Here is a 21767-nt window from a genome sequence, read left to right as displayed (position 1 = left end):
TGAACTCTTATGTGGAAAAAATCACATGAGACACAGATTGATTGTTATTATTAAGTGGAATATTCTAAAAATGTCTTAAAATCTTGAGACAGATCTTTAAACTTCCCGCAAACAGCTGTGAAAACAACTGCATGTACATTCCAGATCAGTATTCTCGCAGTATAATTTCTTCCCCAAACTACATTTAGTCAGACTTGAAGCAAATGATGTACTTTTTGTCTGTGAGCTTGGTGATATGGAGCCATCCCCACTTTGTCAGCGTTGGAAAACAGCTCAGTGCTGCACTCGTCTGGATGCTGGAGGTGCTTGCACTAGTTAATGAGATATTTGTAATGGAATTATTGGGGTTTTTCAAAGCAGCGATATACAGTGCTGGATATTCTATTGCTTCATGAATTACACACTTTGGCTGAAGAGATTGTATGATGCTAAAACAAAACTGCTCCCAACAAACAACATGCACAAATGCAGGATTGTGTTGATCAATTCTCAAATGGTAATAAATAGTTTGACCATGTTAATAACAACTATATAGGCTCTGTCTATGATTTGACATTTTTTAAACATTGAGATTAAGAAATTAAAACAAAAAGCAGATGAATAACTTACTTGAATTTCTTGTGTTAAATGTTGTAATCTATAAATCCACCGCTAGAGGGCGCTCTAACCTAACACATTGTGTTGCCATAGTTTAAAAATCCCAAAGAAGGCTTCTTTAGTGTTCATTTATTAGAAACTGAATCGCCACGTGAAAAGACTTTTTGTCTTTAAAAGCATTAAATGTCTCATATTTGTTAAATGCAGCCCTGGTGCATGATAACAAAGCCAAAGCCAACAATAAGGAATGAATGAATGAATAACAAGATGTGATTAGATGTATCTACTGTGCTGATTGGTGGGCTTATATGGAATAAATCAAGTCAGACTGTATGATGTCAGGATGCCTGTGTCAAACATGCAGCATTTTGCTCTGCTGCTTGTAAAACACCGGATTGCGAGCCTGTAGTTCATGTTGGCACCGAATGGAAAAAAGCAATTTCACAGTAAACCTCTGTGGTTGATGTGTGTTTTGAACATGACGGGTATGAAGGTAGGCTGGTCTTGCAGCAGGGAGCGTCTCTCTGCTGCTGAACTGCGCGACGTTCATCAGGAGGAATGTGTCTCTCTCTGCGCCTTCCCCCTCCTTTGTGATGATGATGATTGGGCAGCGGCATGACTGGCTCTGCCCGGTTTGATCCTGTTGGTTCCCCGGCGTTGAGGTGGGCTGAGCTCAGGGAGCTGGTCATGGAGGCAGACAAAAAAACCCACTATAACTTATTAAGGCAAACACCAAGGTTTTTCCATTTAATCTACTGATTTGAGGCAATATCCACATCTTGTGGCTAGGTATGAGTAATATCTAGAGGTCGTACATTTATAATAAACATAGAATACAGTAGGCCATTTGCTCACCACCAACAATGGGTGCACAGCCATGTGGTTAGATTTTTATCTAGATGAGGCTATTTGTCTAATTATGAGGATATTTCATTAAATTGTGTTTTTCAGTGATTCTATATTGATGTGAACTTGTATGTATTGTTGAGTCATGTAAGTCTGTAGGGGCCTCACACATCTTTTCGTCTAGTTTATGTTAGCCATTTTTTATAGGCTAATAACTTGTGGGCCTGTAGTCTGTAGCATAATCGTTGATGAAAAGTTCAGTGATCCAGAGCCGGTGTTAACAGGGTTACAAGCTAGACATCCAGCAGCCTCAGATGGAATGAATTAAACGGGTTATTATTTAGATCATCTATAGCCAGATGCACTTGAGCATCTTTTTCGGTTTTGTTTATTCAAATAAATTAGAGGTCATTTTGCGATTGGATCACACCGACACGATTAACTGATGTATGGGCCCATGCATAGACCGACTCATTAGTCATTACTACAGTATTACATGGTACTCATGGGCAGGGCCATTGATCATAATCTTTTTTTTTTTTTTTTTTTTTGGCAACAAGGAAGTAGGCTCCAAATTAGGCTAGCTTAATCAGGTCGAGGGCTAAAAAAAATGGTAAAAGAAAATAACAAGAATTACTTGATAGATATTCTGATTGCACTATGATTGGTGATTCATGGGATTTATCATTTTTGTATAATCATTTTCACTGAAGAAATGGAAACTGAGCAACAAGATTTGTAGGACAGGACATCTCTGCAGCACAACAACAGTACTTTGTTGTAATGCTGTCTTTATCAAAAAACTGCAGCTTATGTGATGTGATATTGCACTTGGCCATCCTGAGAGTTTGATCATTCTCCCCTTCATTGTGCAGCCCCAAGCAGTGCGAATGCAAAACACATGGGTATGTAGGCAGTATGAATGAGTTGAGCACATATACTGGGCATATGTGAGCTGTGTTGCTATGGATTTGTGTACTATATGTCTATTGTCTGGGTAATTGTCAGTTTGAAAGTGTAACAAACTGACAAACAAAGACTGAACATGTTGAATCTGACCAAACATCTCCAAACACTCTACAACAAACACAGTCAGCCGGGGCACCTCAAACAAACATCTGTGTTTATCTGTGTTTGTTGGAGAATATTTGATTAGTATGCCATGTACCAGTGTTCTAGGAATATAGGAACCATGTGTAATGGGACACTCTGATCCTTTCTTGTTTTGCACAATCAATATTTATGGGTTCTGTCACTCCTATTATCATTATTATTATTATTATTATTATTATTATTATTATTATTATTATTATTCTTATTATTATTCTTATTATTATCATCATCATCATTATCATCACCATTATTATTATTATTATCAGTATTATTATTATTTCTTCATTCTGACGAGGCGATAGCCATGCTTTCAGTTCTGGAACTTCAGTTCCCAGAATGCTTAGAGGTACTGAAACAGGAAATATGGGTTGCCATGGAGTTAGTGAGTCAGCTGCGTGATTTTAGCCTATATTTATTTACATTTTGGGAAATAAGCACCATTAAAAGTATGCCGGATTAGCTATTAGTAGGTGCTGTTTGCAATTTACCCATGGATGTGGACAAATCTATCAAGAAAGCAGAAAACTTAAGAAAACTTTAAACCGTGATGATTCTCTGTAAAGTTCAGAGGTTTTAGCAAGCGCATCTATTTTGCGCGGATTTATGGACTTTATTCGAGATGGGCATCTCGAATGGGGTAACTTCGCAAAGTCTTAATTCCATTGAATCCAAATATATGTGTATCATGTCTGTGTTGCCCGCACCGTCAATAATATTCACACAGGCACAGAGAGGGGAAGAGAACAAGAGAAGTGGGTCACTGGAATGATTTCGCGCTATTATCACGTGGAAGTGTTCCCCTCCTCAGCAGACACGGCCATCACCGGATGGCACAATTTAACAGCAGCCACAGTGTAAATACGAGTTATTCTTAAAACAAACGCCTCTATTGTGTATAGAGATTACAGAGCGGATGAAAAAAGCAAGATGGGCAGTGTCTTTGGTTTGTGATGACCTTATTTCATCTCCTGCCACTTCGGCATGGAGACAGCACTGTCGATATTCGCCAAACCCCCTCGCACCGTCTGGTCTGAACCGGTTCGGAAAGTGCGCGGTCTCGTGCGCACTGCAGACACCACGCACAGATTCACACCCAGGCCCCGCCCCTCGTTCCGTTTAGACCTCCTCCATTGGTCAAGCCGGCCGCGGCTCGCCCACACCGCCCGCGTTCTGTTTGGACGACGAGACGGTGGACGCGCCGTGATTGGTCAGCGCCCCTCCAAACCTTCTATTTTGGGGCGGCCCCGTCGACTGAGCACGGGCACGCGGAGAAGTGGAGTTGTAAACGAAGCGCGTGCACTTTTCAGCACCAGCACCGTGTGGATAGCAGCCAAACGGAGCAGAGAGGGCTGTCGTTAGTTCATTGTGACAAACCGACGAGCTTGCGGTTTGCAACGCCATACAACCGCTGCGATCGCGGGAAAACTTTATTGGTAGTTTTGAGTCGGCCGGTGGGAGATATAAAGCGCACAGCTTGAGCTTTGTTCGCCCCGGCGGGCAAATAGTGCCACGAGCTGCCTCTCGGCTGAAAGAGACAAGTTTCTGCGGGTAAATATACCGTTATTTTCAGCTCCCTTGTGTCGAAATCGCGCGGTCTGGTTACTGCTAACTGCGCCTCCGGAGGACTAAATGGCTGCAAATGAAGGGAAACAAAGGTGATAACGAAGATTATTCATCCTTGCTGTTACGTTAAGGTCCAGACAACGGTTGACCCGTGGTCCTGTTTTTAGCCACATCACAGCCTGCTCGTACTGTTAGCCGCCGAGGTCTCCATTGTGTGAGCATCTCTGTGCTAATACACTGCCGCCCGACCCCCGGACCACTCGCTGCCACCGCACACCTGCCGCCTCCCACAGTTTTTCAGACGGATTTTTTCCCCCTAACTTTTTGAATCCACTCGTCCAAACATGTGTTCACGGGTTTGGTTCGTGACCGACCGGCGTATCAGCCAGGAATATCCTCAACTTCAGATCCTCCGGGCACTGAAGGAGCGCTGCGCCGACGAGGATGTGGAATTCCGCTCGCTTCTCATGGATCAAATCGTGCTTACCATCAGCGAGGGACAATTAGGCAAGTATCAAACAATTACTCAAAGCAGCCGATATGTGGTCGTAAAGTGTGTTAAGTGAATGGTGCAGTGTAACTTGGATTATTTTAGATGAATAGTGAATAGCAGGTGGTCATTGTTTAGGGGGGCTGCACTGCCGTAAAGCAAGTCGAGGGCTAGCCCGGTCTGCCTGCTAGCAAGAAAGCGAAGTGTACCACAGCAGTGACCGCCTAACCCACTTTCCAGCTAGACTGCCTCCAGACCGAGGGGAGCGATGATGCTTGGTTTCATTTCCCTGAATACGCTGCAATGTCGTTTATTGAAAGGTTTAATTAATCACCAGAGCAACGGGGAAATCGTTTCTAATGTTGCAGCGTCCACATCAAATCACAGGCATTTGTGGGCAAACTGAACTGATGCACATTGCGTCGCTCGAAGGTTCTAGTTGTAGGTTTTATGATATTCTCTCATATGTTAGCCCGAGTTTTTCAGGCAGGAAAGGCAGATTGCCTTTAGAAACAGGCCGGAGAAAAAGACATGTAAACATGTAAACATACAGAAAGGGTCGCAAGTGCACAGGTCGAGTTTGATCACCTAAATATTTTCTCTAGAAAATCTCAAAGGATTTCATGTTCATTAGATGCAACCAGCAACTAGAGTGATATCTTAAAATTGATACCAGCAACCCCAAAAATTAAATATTCAGGTTAAATGAAGGAAAATCATAATTAAATATCGCATCTTTGTAACCATAAACAAGTTCTGTTTATTGTTATTACATGATTAATTACAAAAAAGTCCACTGATTATCAAAACCAAAAAAACAATTAACCATGTTTCAGCTTAATCCCCAAGTCTCCTATGTCAGGTTTTCTGTTTTCTGTATCTATGCTATCAACAACATATCATGATGACTATCTTCAGGCAATTTGTTGGTGTTATTTTGGTACTGCTTTGTCCAGAACACATTGTTTGTACTCTGCTTGTTCTGAAATAACAACATTTTACAGTATTGACTCAGGAGGCCTTGATAAAGTGATTGTAACAGGAGGAACTCAGCAAACAGACACACATGGAATTCGTCAAGGCGGTGTGATGTGGGGCCGTGTCACCAGATGAGAGGCGTGTAGGTCTCAATTAACACATAAGCGGTGTAGGCTGGCGTTGGCACAGGCTCAATAGTTTGGAGAGGATGTGGGATGAATAGGGGTGAGATTGGTCCCTCACAGACTACATACTGTTACATCAGGTCTACTGTACAGCTCAGTCATGGCAAACCTTTATACTCAACATGGGGGTTCAAATGCCAACAAAGGAGTATTCAAATTACTTGTATTCCACATACATTAGTACAACAAAAGGAATATTTGTGAACATACACAAATCCTAGAATTGGCTATTTGTCTCATTTAAGCAGAATACCTACCACATGAAAAGTACATTAAAATGCAGTTTTGGCTAGATAATTTCAACCAAACAATAGGCCAATCTGTAGATATCATAAAATACTGAATACATCTAGAAGACACCCTGAAAATGAGTGCGTATTGTCTAACCAGGACAGGAAGTTGGACAGCTGTCTAGACCTGTAGCTTAGCAATATACACACAACTGGAGCAGGAGCAGTTAGCATTACCTGTAATCCATGCTGGCCCCAAGTCTGCATACAGTAAATGTCTTCTGAGCCTTGGCTTGACATCACAGATTAACAGCCAGTGAGCAGATTGGACACGCTGTAGGCTTGCTACAGCGGAAGCCATAGAGTTCATACTCTGTCTGGGGGTCGTGAGGTGCATACCGGTCCTATGCACCTGGCACTGCATGCAGCATTTATGTACATACGAAAAACACCACAGGCTACAGAACCTGTAGAATTGGCAGCTTGACTGCATCGTCTTCAATGAAAATAAAGTTGCTTATCTGGTGTAATATGCAGGCTGTTTGAATCTTCATGTTGATTTGCATTAGTGCACTCTAACGGAGGCAACACAACAAGTTAAGACAGTTCTGGAATTTGATATACCTCAAGGAGATGCAACTTCATGTGCAGCGACTGAGTCATGATCAGTGAGTGACACTCACAGTTGTCATTGTTTCTGCATTGGAGACATGCGTTCACCATCATGTGATCAATAACGCCTTTGTGGTCACTCACCACTATTGCCATTTGTCTTTTACCCTTTAAAGATAATTTATTATTAATTAACAAGCTTGGTGTCATAATGAATACATGGTATTGGGAAACACATAAAAAGGCAACTCTGTTATCAGGACTAATTCAAAGATAAGCTTTCCACTAGTGGTAGATGCTACATTAACAACCTAAACCAAAATACATTATTGACCATGTAGTATTTGTTAAGGTAATCCTAAAACTGATAACACCTTTACAGCTTGCTATTTCAAAGGCTCCTCATACTCTTGGCTCACATGTGTGATCTCAAGTGAGGTTGAGGTCCACATTTCACACTAAAGTTAATGGGTTCAATGTGGCCCCAGGAAAAGAGATGAGTACACACACATGTGCACGCACACATGCATTAATGACCATGATGGCCTCTCACATAAGACAGCTAAACCCAGCATTCAGCTAGAGGCATTTCACACCCCATGATGTCTGCTGCGAGACATTTAAACAGAGACCGGATATGAATTGATGTTTGATCATGTGATCCTTGTGCCTGCCAGTGGGCACACTTTTACCCCAAACATGATAAATGCAACACTCCTATGTCAGTGAACAGGATGATGGAACATTAATTTGCCCCCAGACATGTGAGTGTTCATCAGCATGAACACACAGGGTTGAGATACTGTAGATTTAATGCCGATCCATTTTCGGTTAATTATGAAGTACAGACTCCGCATTTTTTGAGAAATGAGATTATATGATGATCAACTGTGTGGCATTGCTTTTAATTTGATTAAAATCCACATTGCAGCACTAACTTATCCCACTGTTGCTGTTACTTACCCCGTACTTCAGGATTTTTGTTGCAAAATCAATAAAAAAAGTTGGATTTTATAATTGCTTAGAAAAATACAGTATATGTTAAGTTTTAGGATATAAAAAGTGTACACAGTGTTTTTGGGTGGTGACCTGTTTGCATGCCACAGTCCCAACAGCTTGTACAGTATCTAAATTATCACAAGCAGCCTGAACAGGTATATTTGCATTTTATTGGTGGTGAGAAAGAGGCTCAGTACTTGCTGCTTGTGTGTTTTTGTGTGTGTATAACTAGATTAACCACACGTAACAATATTACATCTTATTTTACCCACATAGTAATGTACATATTTTTTGCTCTGATGTACATATTCAACACAAGGCACCCCAGCCTATTGTCACACACTGAATTGTAAGTATTTTTAGTGTATTTTAAGTTGTGCCAACAGACAGAGAGCTAATACTTCAATTTGGAGCAACACTGACCAACACACCCTGAAATTGCATTCTTACTGTTACTGTTGTAACTGAAAACACTATTCTTATATAAGAAGATCCTTACAAGTGGCTGACACATCTTTCCATATCAAATATGTTGCTATGTTGCTGTGAATGTCTGGCCCTTCTTTACATATATATGGTCATACTGCAAATAAACACTTGCGTTTGTAGTTTGCATAGTTAACAGTGTCTGCTCCATGATTGCTGGACTATAAACTTTTATATTTTCTGATGCCGAATGTTGTTGCATCATTGGTAAAAAATGTGGCTGGGATAGGCTGTAAGTAACCCCAAGCTGTTTTTCTCTTTTGTGTGCTTGTGGTTTTTCTGTCAGACAAGATTGATGTACACCTTTCAAGAGAAGCCACTCTCTAACAGGTTAGACAGTTTGGCAAGAGAGGGTGTAGACTCACTCATTCAGCCACTATACCCAAGTACTTTCTCCTCCAGTCCCTACAACAAAACGGATAATAACAAGCTACATCACCAATATGTATTCATAGTAACATAATTTATTGTATGCATAAAAGTATTTGCATCCAGTGTATATATATATATATATGAATATATATTAAAATGTATGTTGGAGTCATTTGTGATAGTGCTGTGCATGCAAATAACTAGTTAAAGTTATTATCTACCCGACAATGTGAATAAATAGCAAATTTAACATTATGATGCCTATATACTGTGTTTCAGAGATATCTACTGAAGTTAGCATGCTGACCAGCTAGCCCCGGCTGGTCCTGGTCCAAAGCCCCTGTACTAGCGGTGTGAACACCAACACTCCCCTGGTCCTCGAGCTCCCAGTCTAAATGGCTAGTTGCACAGCTAACTGAGCTAACCTGCTAAAGGCAGGTACAGTTTGCAGCACATATTGTTTGATTTGGTCATATGCCGCCCCCTATTTTTTTGGAGTATGAATTTGCCAGATGGCCAATTCTTACACATTGCACCTTTAAATAAACAAACTGATGTTCACATGTGAACTGTGATGGTGAAGAAAAACGATATTTTAAAAATCTTCATAAACACATTTATAGTTTCCAGAGCTATATCAGTTTACATTACATAATTGGGTGTCACCATATTAAAGCATCATCTTATGACCATGCAAACAGCTCAACAAACACATTAAACCGCCACTGAAGAATTCCAAGATTGAATAGTTCAAAGCCACAGAATACTTTTTTTGTCTGGTTTAGGCATGGGAAGTCTTTCTGTATTACTGGGGACTGTATTTCAGATTCCTGTTAGTGAAAGTACTGTAAATGTCAGAGTAGCTATCAGCTGTACGACAAACAGGCTAACTCACCGATGATATGCAGGTTTTCATGGCCTCTGTGCTCGATGAACAAAAGATTTATTTTTTTGCTTGGCCTCTCAGTAGGCCTACAGTACATGTTTTGTGTGTCACTGATGACAGATATGTAAATAGACCACTGAAGACCATAACGAACCAGAAGAAACAGTGGGCAATCCGGCTGCCCCATCAGGCTAATTTAGACAGGATACCCCCTGACCCAGACTTAGACTGCATTCCGGACTGGCAGGACCCAGTAGCCAAACATTGGCACAGCGTTTGTCGGCATCGCCTGCTTTGTGACGTTGCAGCGGTATGCACAGAATGCCTGTTATGCTTGTTAGCTTTGTCAGGCAGATTGAAAATGGGACGCGCATGTACAGTCCATTGAACCATAAAAATATTACACACTGTCGTAGAGGTGAGTTGTAACCATAAACAGGTCCCACCCACACTAAATGTAGACACGATCACAATACAAAACCAATGTTGCCTTTGTTATACACCAAAATAATCAGGAGGTTTTCTAAATGTTTTTGCAACGGTCACATGACGGGCAGCGCTGTGCACACTTGCACAAATGAATACCACTGATTCATCTGGCTGCCTCATTGGTCTCTGTTTGGTTCCCCTGGAGATGGAGACGAGCACCAGTGAATACTGTCTGTCAAAAAGCATGAGACCACATCCCCTGACACTTCCCACTGTAACACCACTCTCACTGCTTTCTAGCTGCACAATCAGAGCAGTGTGTGAGAGTGTTCAATAGGGCTGGAGAGACAGTGAATCCTCCTGCTTCTACAGTGAGATTGTGAGCAGGAGGAGGAGAAAATAGGAGGGGTGGCAGCCTTTTCATGGCTTCAAACCCCTTTTTTTCACGTGCCTCCATTTCTCTCTCCCCTCCCTCCATTCCTCTGTGTTAAGGCTACAAGACATCCCGACCTTGTCTGTCAGCTGCTCTCTCTTATGTACCCCTATCTACCTGTCTGTCCACAGAATGACAAATGTTGGTCCCACCCATAGTGTGCGCTTGTTGTACTGTGCATCCGCCGGCACACCAAAAGCTAGCTGTCTGATGTTATTATGTATGCAGCAACCATCTAGCTTCTCGTGACCCCTCATGATGTCAGCCAGTGGCGCTGTCACTATTGTGAGCCTGCAGATTCTAAGATGGCTGAAAATCAGGTCACTGTAGAGGTGAAGTGCTGTGCCAGTGACAAATGGGTCTCTACAGGTCTTATATGTGCTCATATATGTGCACACGTACACTGAGGTTTTTTTTTAGTTTTTCACCCAATCTGTTCTTTCTGATGAGCTGTTGGGTCGCATCGCCTGCTCAAAAATCTCACAGTCTGTCTCTGTTTCCTTTTCTCATCCAGGGTGACAAAGTAGTCACCGGTAGAATGCTGCCAAATCTTTTGGTGAATTTGCCATCTGTGTTTAGCAACTCTCAAGCCAATAGCAAACTCTTATTCCAGATAGCTGTTATTGGACTGAGAGTAGAAAAGTTACAGTATACTAAGTCACGCCGGCTTTATACTCTACAAGCTTCTCTTTGTCAAGTCTCCCCTGTTTTCCATGGCTTGTTCATGCTGTGCTGAATTGAAATGGCTGATCAGTGACCTATTCAGATGTGTTCAGTTAGCCTGTTGTATTTCCTTCACTCACATTTACATAATAAAAGTGGTGTCAGGCTGAGACATTGAAAAGCGATGTCAGTTTGAATTTCTATAAAACAAAACATAATTTTTTTAAATGAGATATTTTTTACGATTTAATTTAAGGGACAACGACTTGAACCAAACAAATATTTCATTGGATACAATACAGTGTTTTTAATCATGCTTTTCTCCCTCATGTGTGTTCGTGTGTGATTAAATTCAATTATGCACCCTTGGGGTTTCAGACCTCACTCCCTACCCCACTGCCCTACATTGAGACAAAGTAGTGTATCAGCAAGAATATCCCTTCCTCAGCCAAAGGAGAAGACAGTATTGGTCCAAAAGACACACGAGCTGGCAGCACTGCAGGGGAGTACTGTATATTGATATGGGCAGCATGTAAATAAGGCAGGTTCCAAATTCATGGCTTAACAGCACCAGCCTTGGAGCTGGCTGCCTCTGCATGGTCTTGTCACCCAGCCAACTCTCGGTCAGAGCCAGTGCAGTGTCCACAAACAGCCTCCATAAGACGAGTCATCTTTTCCACCAGTAGAGGAAATCTCACCAAACACAATTTTTCCAGCTACTGGAAATAGGATTTTTAGGGTGTAATGGTAGCAATAAAGAATGACAAAAAGAACGTTTTTTCGTTTCACAGACTGACAAAGGATTTTTGTTTAATGATGACCATCTTGTTTCTTCTCTCTGTTCTCCAATCACGCCCCCTCATCACATCACCCTCCAGGTCTGCGAGTGGAGCAGGAATTGGTGACATCTTATCCACAGGTGGTGGTGGTACGGGTGCCCACGCCCTGGGTGCAGTCAGACAGTGACATCACTGTGCTGCGCCATCTTGAGAAGATGGGCTGTCGGCTGATCAACCGGCCCCAGGCCATACTCAACTGTGTCAACAAGTTCTGGACCTTTCAGGAGCTGGCCGGTCACGGGGTGCCTCTTCCTGACACCTTCTCCTACGGTAAATCAATACGTGACGTTCATCTTTTTCAGTGAGTTGTGGTAGCACTAAGAGCTGGTAAAATGAATTGATTGTCAACTATTAAGTGAATTGCATTAATTGCTTTGGGTAATTTTATTAAGAAAAAAGTTCCAGCTTCTTAAATGTGAATATTTACTGGAGTCCATACTTCTCTATGGCAGAAAACCAAATATCTTTCATCATTTTCTAACATCATAGACCAAACAACTAATCATTTCATTTAGAAAATAATCAACAGATGAATCAACAATGAAAATAAGCATTAGTCTTAGCCATTTTAGCACCGTCTTGCTGTAACTAAGACGTCTGAAGCCGTGTGTTTCTCCATGACTATAACCAGCAAGTCAGTTGATGAGTGACGCAGATAGCTTTATTAATGTATCTGCTTCCAAGTCTGTGGACAAGTACCGGCCTTGTGTTGAAAGATGCCACTGCACTGTTTCTCATGCAGGGCTCTGAGCATACTGTAATTCCCAGAGCAGAGTACATAATAGAAGTGTTACACACAAATGCACAAATTAATAAACACCCTAGCTCTAATAGACTTGTCCATCACAGCACCCGCTGGACAATTTCCTCTTAGGAAGTCCCACAGAACCAGTCAACCTAGATTCTTCATCAGTTTCTTAATGAATTGCTTCCATCATGTTTTTCGTTTGATAAAACTTTTACAGACGGCTCTTGCCGCATAGGTCATTGATATGACCTTTAATGTTTTAGTCAAATTAAGTGAACATGAGCACAACAAAAACTAGATGTGAATATTATCTTTAAGTATGTATAAACACATTATATGGTAAGTGGATATTAGGATAAACACCAGCACTGCTGTGTCAGGTGACATTTCAGTCACATTAGTTGCATCAGAGGCTTTACTCCACATGTGTCTGTATCACAGAATAATAAATCATCAGTCAGCAGATTGCTAGTCCACTGCGGTTACTCAAACAGCACAGAAAAAAATCCCATTTACATACCAGGTCAAATCCTCATAGCTGTCCACTTAACCACATATATTTATCATTTTCACAATTTCTCAAACACCAGTGGTTTTTTAACTGTTGATGAAGGCACGACACATGTGGATACGGCCCTCACAAAACATGCCAGGCTGCTGTTTTTATTTGTTGTGGTTGATTGTAGTCAAAGACAAAACAAAGGGCTGACAAACAACGCTGCACATTTCTTCCTGTTTTCCAAAAATCCACAGTGCTGTGGTGTTTGTGAGAGCAGAAAGAGAAGGATACAGACAGAGGGAAAGAAAGAAAGAAAGAAGAGAGAGGAGGGGGTGTTTGGCCTACATTCCATTCGTCTCTCTGCACAGTAGGCCAGGCAATGCATGCAGAGCGGCTGGAGAGCTTATGTAACACAACCCCCAACCACCACCCCCACCCTCCTCCCAACGCCCCACCCCATGCCCTCCTCATGATTTTTCAAAATAAAAGATGCCTCCCTCCTGTTCTCAACCTCAGCAGCTTATGACATGGTTGGACCCACATTTGCAGTCCGCTCTCTCTCTCCCCTCCTCTGCTACCTCTGTTCTTTCTCCCTCTCACTGAAATCACATGTGAATCGTGCATCTGGAAAAACTGTGTGACATTGAGCTCACATCTGTTCCCTTGACTCAATGCCAGATAAGACCAGACAGAAACACAAAGATGGAGAGGGAGACGGAGAAGTGGAAATGGAGAGAGCGAGGGGAAAGAAGTTATTAACACCTCCCATTTTCTCAATCTTTTTGACACATTTTTCAGTCACTTCTCAAGCCAAAGCAGAGAGAGCTGAAGCTCAGCTGTCGCTACAAGCTGCCAGCTCCTGAATCAATGTCAGATATGGTCAGCTGCTTCACATTAATGCCTCCTTCACTGACTGCTCAGTTCCAATCTCATGAATCAAGCAGCAAAATAAGTAAAAGCTCAGGACAACACTCCCGCTGCCTCGCTGTTTTGAGTCACTTCTGTTGCCATAGCAACGGGCTTCATCCCCTCCCCCCACCCTGCTCAGTTGGCTGTCATGTGTGAACATTGCAATCAAAACAAGGACAATTTTTTAATATATTTTACACCTCTCTCTCTGTGTTTCTCTCTGTCTGCTTTGTGTTTGTGTTCACGGGCGTTTCCCAGGAGGGCATGACAACTTCCGTAAGATGATCGATGAGGCAGAGCCACTGGGCTACCCCGTGGTGGTGAAGAACGCGCGTGGCCACAGAGGTAAGACCCTCAGTCAACTGCTTTTCCTTTCCTAGGTGTCAAAAAAAGAAAAAGTCCTTACTTCCTACTAGTATCAGTTCCTAAACTCATAGCTGATCTTACAACTTAAGAGATCCTATCTAAAACTGTAAACTTGATATTTCAATCAGCGTCAATCTGTGTTTAGAAATGTACAGGAGACTGCCTGTACCCATGACAACAGCTGTCTCACTTTACTTGTCTCTGGCTAGCTAGCTTCCTATACTGGACATGAATAAACAGGCATTATATTTTAGCTTCGATGACTTGGAGGTATTAATTGTGTCAGGAAATTACAACGTACAGGCTAACGACAGTGTTAGCTTCTCCAACAGACTAACGACAGTGTTAGCTTCTCCAACAGGCTAACGACAGTGTTAGCTTCTCCAACAGGCTAACGACAGTGTTAGCTTCTCCAACAGACTAACAACAGTGTTAGCTTCTCCAACAGACTAACAACAGTATTAGCTTCTCCAACAGACTAACAACAGTGTTAGCTTCTCCACGGTTTGAGTAGCATTTCAATCATAATATTTCGGTGTTCATGTTTTGTTTTTTTTTTGTTTTTTTTTTAACTTATATTTATTGGGAAGACCAACATATGTACAGAATAAAAAAAATTACAGGAAAAGAAATAGTTGTTCCTCCATTATTTTTTGATAGTTCACCCACCCCACCGTCACCCATTGCCAAAAAAAAAGAAGAAATAAAATAAAATAAAATACACAATAGTACTGCTATGTACATATATACCCATATATATACCTACCTACATACATACATACGTACATATATACATACACATAACATAAGTTAAGGAGCCTCACATAAAACATTCAGTAATATGTCACACATTTTCATGACTGGAGAGAGAAGAAAAAAAAAAAGGAAAAAAATCTTCCATATGCCGCAAGCCCAGCAGATCACACAGATGCACAGCATCAGAATAATTCATAAAGTATAGGGTATAAGTGGTCTTAATCATGGGGAAGCACTGTAAGTCGGTCAAAATAAGATAAGAGGGGCTGCCAGGTGGAATAGAATTTTTAGGCTGATCCACGAAGAGCAAATATAATTTTTTCTAAATTAAGGAACATCATCATATCCTCTATAAGGGAAAATGACGAAGGGGGTGCAGAGTACTTCCAAAGAAGTATTATTTTTAGTATTAGTATTCCAAGAAGGGAACTGAAATCAATAATGTTTAGCTGCCAAGATGTCAAATTTTTAGCTGAATCAGGCGTTCCAAAAATACTATCCCTGCACCCGGCAGGACCTCCACCCCAGTGATTTCAGAGATTGTTTCAAAATAAAAGGACCAGAAGCTTATCAATTTAGAGCATGACCAAAACATGTGTGTTAGATCAGCTGCGGATTGTGCACAGCGGGCACATTTATTATCCACTTCAGAATACATTTTTGACAGTTTAGATTTAGAGAGATGGAGTCGTTGCAGAACCTTGAATTGGATTAGACTCAGTCGGGCCCAGGAGGAAGAGGAGTTGACACATGCAGTAGCCCTCTCCCACCAGTCCCCATCAAACTCCATACCTAACTCTTTCTCCCAGACGCATTTAATATTGTTAAGAGGGTGGTCTTTAAAAGATAGTATTTGATTATATAAACATGAGATAAGCCCTTTAAGCCTAGGAAGAGTCTCGAGAAGAGTATCCATACTGGATTTGGGTGGTAACAGTGGAAATTCAGGATATTATAAGCTGAATATATAAGCTGAAAATGTATCATTAATGATAGCAGGGTCTGATGTTAAATTTTGAGAGGAATCTACAATTTGAGAAATCATACGCGACGCAGACTTACTTTTTATTTGATGAGCTAAGAGCCGGCTTGCCTCGGTGCTCATGTTGCTCTCTATCTTCATTGTTGTTTCCATACAGACCGTACAACAGTTTGTGGCAGTTACTTTCAATTTAGGACAGGGTCTATGACATTCCCACTTAGAATTCCTAACTTAGGAAATTCCTCAGTTAGGACAGTTCTGACAAATTCCTATCCCAATATAAGATAGGATTTTTTCCTAAATGTAGTCAGGAAACATGCTTCTGTAATACCAAAAATCCTAAACATCATCCTAAACCCAGACAGGGTAGGGTTTCAGACATATGAAGTTTCCGTGATGAGGTCCCAGCTCTGCTCACTACACCACACCTGAAGGATCTGTACACTGTAGGCCCCTAACGGCAGCTCAGTCCACCCTTATATGAAATTCGTTGACAGAGTGTTAAATGATTAGGCCTGTGGTGCTGCAGAACAGAAGCTTGTAGTGCTTCTTGCTGTATGGCTGCTAGATCAGTTTACAAATTGACCCTCGTGTCCTCATTTTGCCAGAATACACACAGGACTTGTGTGGGAAGTTTTAGCCTTTTCCTTAATGTTGTGCTTCCAGTGCCTGCTGACCCATTAGCCCTTTCCCATTCATAGTTATCGACACTTGACTGGGTCTGCCATTGTGTGAAGGAATAACAATGGACCTTGGCTAGCCTAGGCTGCCATCACAGTGCATTGTTAGGGAAAGCAGCCGTTGGTCAGCCTCTAACTTCACCCTTTTTATGGAGTTCAGCATCTCAATGGTTGCTTTCCTCTCCTCTGCGGTTGACCGTTGACATTGGCTCAAGTCCAGCCGGCCTCCCTTTTCATGAGCCATCAAGGCCTGTAAACAAATATAAAGTTCAAATCAAAAAGCTTAAGAATCATTGGTATTAATAGGTCTATACTAGATGCCATATTTAATTTAATTTGCTCTTCATGGCAAGGTCTTGGGAAATATTCTAATTCTCAGTATATCATTTGTCTTTGGGTGCAAACAATATTTTAGTACCATCATCACACAGTAGTCACATGTCTCACTGAGTCACAGGACCATAATTCCTTGTTTGTCTTGTTTTTGGCTTGACTTTTGACTGTCCATCTTCACATCCTTATGACTTTACCAAGGGATCGCCTTGTCATCTTGCTTAGATTGTCACTTAGACACAATGTGCACATACACTCACAGAGCACATGATTTTCCCTGGTGCTGGGAACAGGGGTCAGAGTGCGTGACAACCTGGAGACGGAGCCAAAAGGTGCTAATTAAAACAGGCGTCTTCTATCCTCTGTGAGAAGCAGTTCTGTGGCTGCTAAGAGGAGTGTCCCATCCATTATATGAGAAATGGGAACTGACATGAGACTTGGTCAGCAGAAGCAGCTTCTTGTCAGCTAAACCGTGGAAGTTATCCAACCTCGACTGCTATTACCAGACCCTGCAAATTTTATTTTCATGTTCATATAAAAAAAAAGAAAAGAAGAAATCCAGACAGCCTGATAACTAGCTCACCTTTCCTTCCTTCCCTCGCTCAGGCAAGGCTGTGTTCCTGGCACGGGACAAACACCACCTGACGGATCTGTGCCACCTGATCCGCCACGATACCCCCTACCTGTTCCAGGAGTACGTCAAGGAGTCGCACGGCCGAGATGTGCGGGTGGTCCTGGTGGGCGGCCGCGTCATTGGCTCGATGCTACGCTGCTCCACTGATGGTCGCATGCAGAGCAACTGCTCCCTGGGTAGGCAGACCCCCGAGAGTCAAAGATGACACACTGAATTTCACACTGTCACACACATAATACATTAGTGAACTCACTTCCCCTTCCACTCATCACAGTTACCAACCATGGCAGCACTGGAACAGATCCTCTTAAGTTTACACTAGTCTGGTTTTAGGTGTAGTTAATTTACTGATTATATGGATGATACTAAATCTGTCTTGAGTTGCCTTGAGTCGTGCAATGTTTTATTTTGAGTTGTGTGATTAAACGGTCCCACTGTTCTTGGAGAACCAAAGCTGTTCTGGTCATTGTTACGATTAGTTTCAGGATGCTTCTTTTTAAACATAGTAAGAGTAAAAGACAGGCATTAATTTTTAAATAAGACCATTAGAAAACAAATTAACTACTGCTCTGTGTGCCACATTTAAATCACTATCTCACTGGATTGCTCTAATCATTCCTGTATGTGAGGAGAATATTTAACGGTCATAGCATATTTCTAAATGTTTGATCATTACTCCATCTGCTACATAAACCAGTTTGGGGAAACAGTGCCAGATCACCAAGCTCATCCACAATCTGCCCCAGAGACATCAGCAGTCCAGCTGATGAGACTGATCTTCAATGTCAGAGCATGAGCAGTTTTGGTCTAGTGAGGCTGTAATGTGCTGTGACATATTTAGGACATCAGTCATCAGATTATTCTGTGTTTATGTAACAGATCATGTTGACAATTCCGCTGACTCTAGATAGATCGGCTGTGCTATTTGACTCTCTGAGTTTACATAACAAAATTAGACAAATTATTGTTTTTTTAAATTTTTTGATCGTCCACATAGATTTTTTAAAGATTACTCTTGATTCTTAATAAAAAAGAAAAACTGGATGGAACCACAGATGACTGAGGGTATTAACCAACTTGATGTCTCTCTGATTGTTAGGTGGTGTGGGCATGATGTGCCCACTGAGCGAGCAGGGCAAGCAGCTGGCCATAGAGGTGTCTAACATCCTCGGCATGGATGTGTGCGGCATCGACCTCCTACAGCTCAACGATGGCTCGTTTGTGGTCTGCGAGGCCAATGCCAATGTAGGCTTCATTGCTTTCGACCAGGCCTGTGGCATCGATGTGGCGGGCATTGTCGCCGACTACGCTCTGTCCATGCTGCCCAGCCGCCTCACCCGTAAGATGTCCCTGCTGTCTGTCGTGTCGAGCACCAGCGAGACCAGCAGTGAGCCTGAGGTGTGCAGCGTGCCCACCGGCGGTGGCTCACTTCCCGAGGCCGTCTGCAACATGAGCATGGGTTCCACTTCCAGCGAGAGCGACCCGGAGCTGGCCGAGCCCTCTCAGTCCTCGCCCCGCCAGTCCACAGCCCCCAACCTGCCCGATCTCCCTGACCTCCCTGATCCGGCCTACAATTTCAACACCCTCCTCGCCAATGAGATCAAGTTATTGACTGAGTGAGATTCAAGCAGCTTCATGCACTCACAAATACATAACACGCACATACACACCTGTACGCATGGCAACAGACATTCCTTTTTAAAAACACATATCAATCCAAAAATGATTCAAACATAGGATGTTAAATGCGAAACAAGAGCAGAGAAACGGTACACACATACAGAAACAGAAACACCAAAACTCCCCTCAAAAAGAAACAAAGATCTGAGGCTGCTCCCCTGACTCTCCTCGCTTTGCACCTCTACTCCCAAACCCCACGATCCAAACTTAGCTTACACTGCAGCAATGTGCAGAGAGTGGGATGTAACACATATGATAACTGCCAAATTGACCTCTCCTTGTTTCATTTTTTGCAAAATAGTGAGGGTGAAGGTGTTTTTTGGGGTGGGTGTGGGATTCTCAGAGAGGCATACACCTGCCGTATTTTTATCTTTACAACACGATATCTTTATTTAAAGAGAATCTGCAGTATGTTGTGCAGTCATAAAGAAGGGGTTTCCTGCTGAGACTGTAGTCAGGTTTGGTGGATTGGAGGAGAAATGAAGTGTTGTTTTTTTCAAGTGATTAGCTCCTTGTGATAGGAAAACATCCTCATGCTCGACACATTGTAGTGTCAGCTCCAATGTAGCAATGAAGTGCACCTGTCAGAGACAGAACAGGATTTGCATCAACTGGAGATAAAGGAATTTTAATGTTAAATTTACTGCTATTCACAATTCTTCACTATAAGACAACATGTCATATGTTGTTAATCCACCTAAACAGACTGAATACACAATGTTTTTTAACTCTCCTATAATTAAACTGATTTTAAAATGTAGCTGTAGCTGCAACATTGACAGTGACCATGATTACATACCATTAGCACCTGTCAGGTGATAACACGGTGTCCATATATGAAAACCTCTGTTCACTGTGAATGAAGCATGCTCGCAAATCTGCCCTAACATGTGCATGGAAGTAGAAAAGACAAATAGCATTTCTGTTATAGAGTCACGACCTGGAGTATAAAAATGAATTTAGTGCCATTACTCGATTTTTAATTCTACATTCCTCGATAGCTTATTTGGTTAGCCTTACCAGCAGCAGCAGCAGCAGCACTCTTCTGCTTTTTATAATTCATCAATTGTCTAGCACTTTATGAAAAAACAGATGCATTTTCTTTTTCTTGCTCAGATGAAACACGAGACAGCGTGTGAACAAAATATACCTCAAAACAGTGACTTCTCACTGCCATAGGATGAAATAGATATTCAAACATACAATACATATCAGCCAGGATCCTTGTGGTTTTCAAATGGCCCTGATACACCAGGTGTTCCTTCCCTACTATGTCTAAGAGCTAAAAAGTAGTTTGTGTATTATTTTCTATTTCTTTTCTTCTTTTTTTAGCTTTTTTGTAAATATTTAAGTAGTGAATTAGCTTCAGTGCATACTAGCATCCAGCTGTTGAAACTGGAACAGCTGAAATTACTGCCAACGTTGAAAATTTCATAAGCTATTGTGGACAAACATGTTTGTACAGACCTGCAATACTGAAAGGTTGAAACTGAAATTTGGTGCTAACATTTCTAGATTTGGTTAGATGTGATTTCTCAGTCATATGATTTGTAGATTTTACCTTTTTATTGTTTTCACCTTTTTTGGATAAAAAACAAGTATCCTAACCCACAAAATATGTTGGCATGATGTACAAATAAATAATTAAAACTATATTTTTGCAGTCTCTTTGAATAGAATGTTACTTTTTATTTCCTTAGAGAAGAAAGTAAAAAAAAAAAAATCCAGGGATTTCAGCAGCCAAGAGCTTTTGCTTATGGTTTTTTGTTCCTGTCACTTTACCTCCAGTACGCCTTCTGAAATATCAACATACAGGTTCATTAAGAATCATTTACAGCTCCGATCAAAAAGCACAAATGTAAACCCTAAGTTGTTCCACATAGTGACGTTCATGTTTCTGTTGAACACAACTCAGGGAAGCAGCCTGGATCTCATCCCTGAACCTCCCAATCCCCCCCAAGGCACGACATATCCATCTGAGCGAAAGACATGTCAAAAACACAACACATATCTAGCGGCAGACAAAAAGTTACACAAACAACAACGAAAAAAAGGTTGTAAACTACAGTATAAGACAATGTGGTGTATACCATGGTTAACATGCACTTTTTTTCCTTGCTTGTTTTATATTGTTCCTTGTTTTCTTCCTAATTTATGGTATTTTTAAAGAGAAAAAAGTGGTTTGTGTGCACTAATATTGTCTTAATAAAGTGAAACCGCTGTGAAGCTTGATTTTATTTCCCTTTCTTGTGGGCCGAAGTTACTGTCTGGAATCCGAGGGGCCTGCTCGAGGGTGCCAAACCTAAACCCACCAGACAACAGGAAAGGCAGCTTTTGTTTAAAGTCTGCTGTCAAGTGATCACAGTGGCTCCACTGAGAGGACAACAACATTTACACTGCTGTGATGTTGTCCGGTATCTATATAATGAAAGTATCCGACAAACAAACTGTGAAATCCG

At 41.7% G+C, this 21767-nt stretch overlaps 1 protein-coding gene across 1 annotated transcript; it reads left to right on the top strand.

The window, feature by feature from the left end:
• Nucleotides 1-4007: 4007 nt before the first annotated feature.
• On the top strand, nucleotides 4008-21550 carry rimkla (ribosomal modification protein rimK-like family member A). Its single transcript, XM_073470667.1, has 5 exons — nucleotides 4008-4626; nucleotides 11761-11991; nucleotides 14136-14222; nucleotides 17601-17804; nucleotides 18728-21550. Exons 1-5 carry the CDS (start codon nucleotides 4464-4466, stop codon nucleotides 19246-19248), a joined length of 1206 nt encoding a protein of 401 aa, XP_073326768.1. The 5' UTR covers nucleotides 4008-4463; the 3' UTR covers nucleotides 19249-21550.
• The last annotated feature ends 217 nt before the right edge of the window (nucleotides 21551-21767 follow it).

This window comes from Pagrus major, chromosome 7, assembly GCF_040436345.1.
Source record: "Pagrus major chromosome 7, Pma_NU_1.0".
In the NCBI taxonomy this organism is placed as follows: Eukaryota; Metazoa; Chordata; class Actinopteri; order Spariformes; family Sparidae; genus Pagrus; species Pagrus major.
This window is presented reverse-complemented; position numbering and strand designations above follow the sequence as displayed.

What these genes read in the sequence shown, in the direction of transcription:
- rimkla (XM_073470667.1), top strand. Translation starts at nt 4,464, where the DNA reads ATGTGTTCACGGGTTTGGTTCGTGACCGACCGGCGTATCAGCCAGGAA. An exon ending in CATCAGCGAGGGACAATTAG is followed by an intron (nt 4,627 to 11,760) that starts GCAAGTATCAAA and finishes ATCACCCTCCAG; the next exon opens with GTCTGCGAGTGGAGCAGGAA. An exon ending in TCCTGACACCTTCTCCTACG is followed by an intron (nt 11,992 to 14,135) that starts GTAAATCAATAC and finishes GGCGTTTCCCAG; the next exon opens with GAGGGCATGACAACTTCCGT.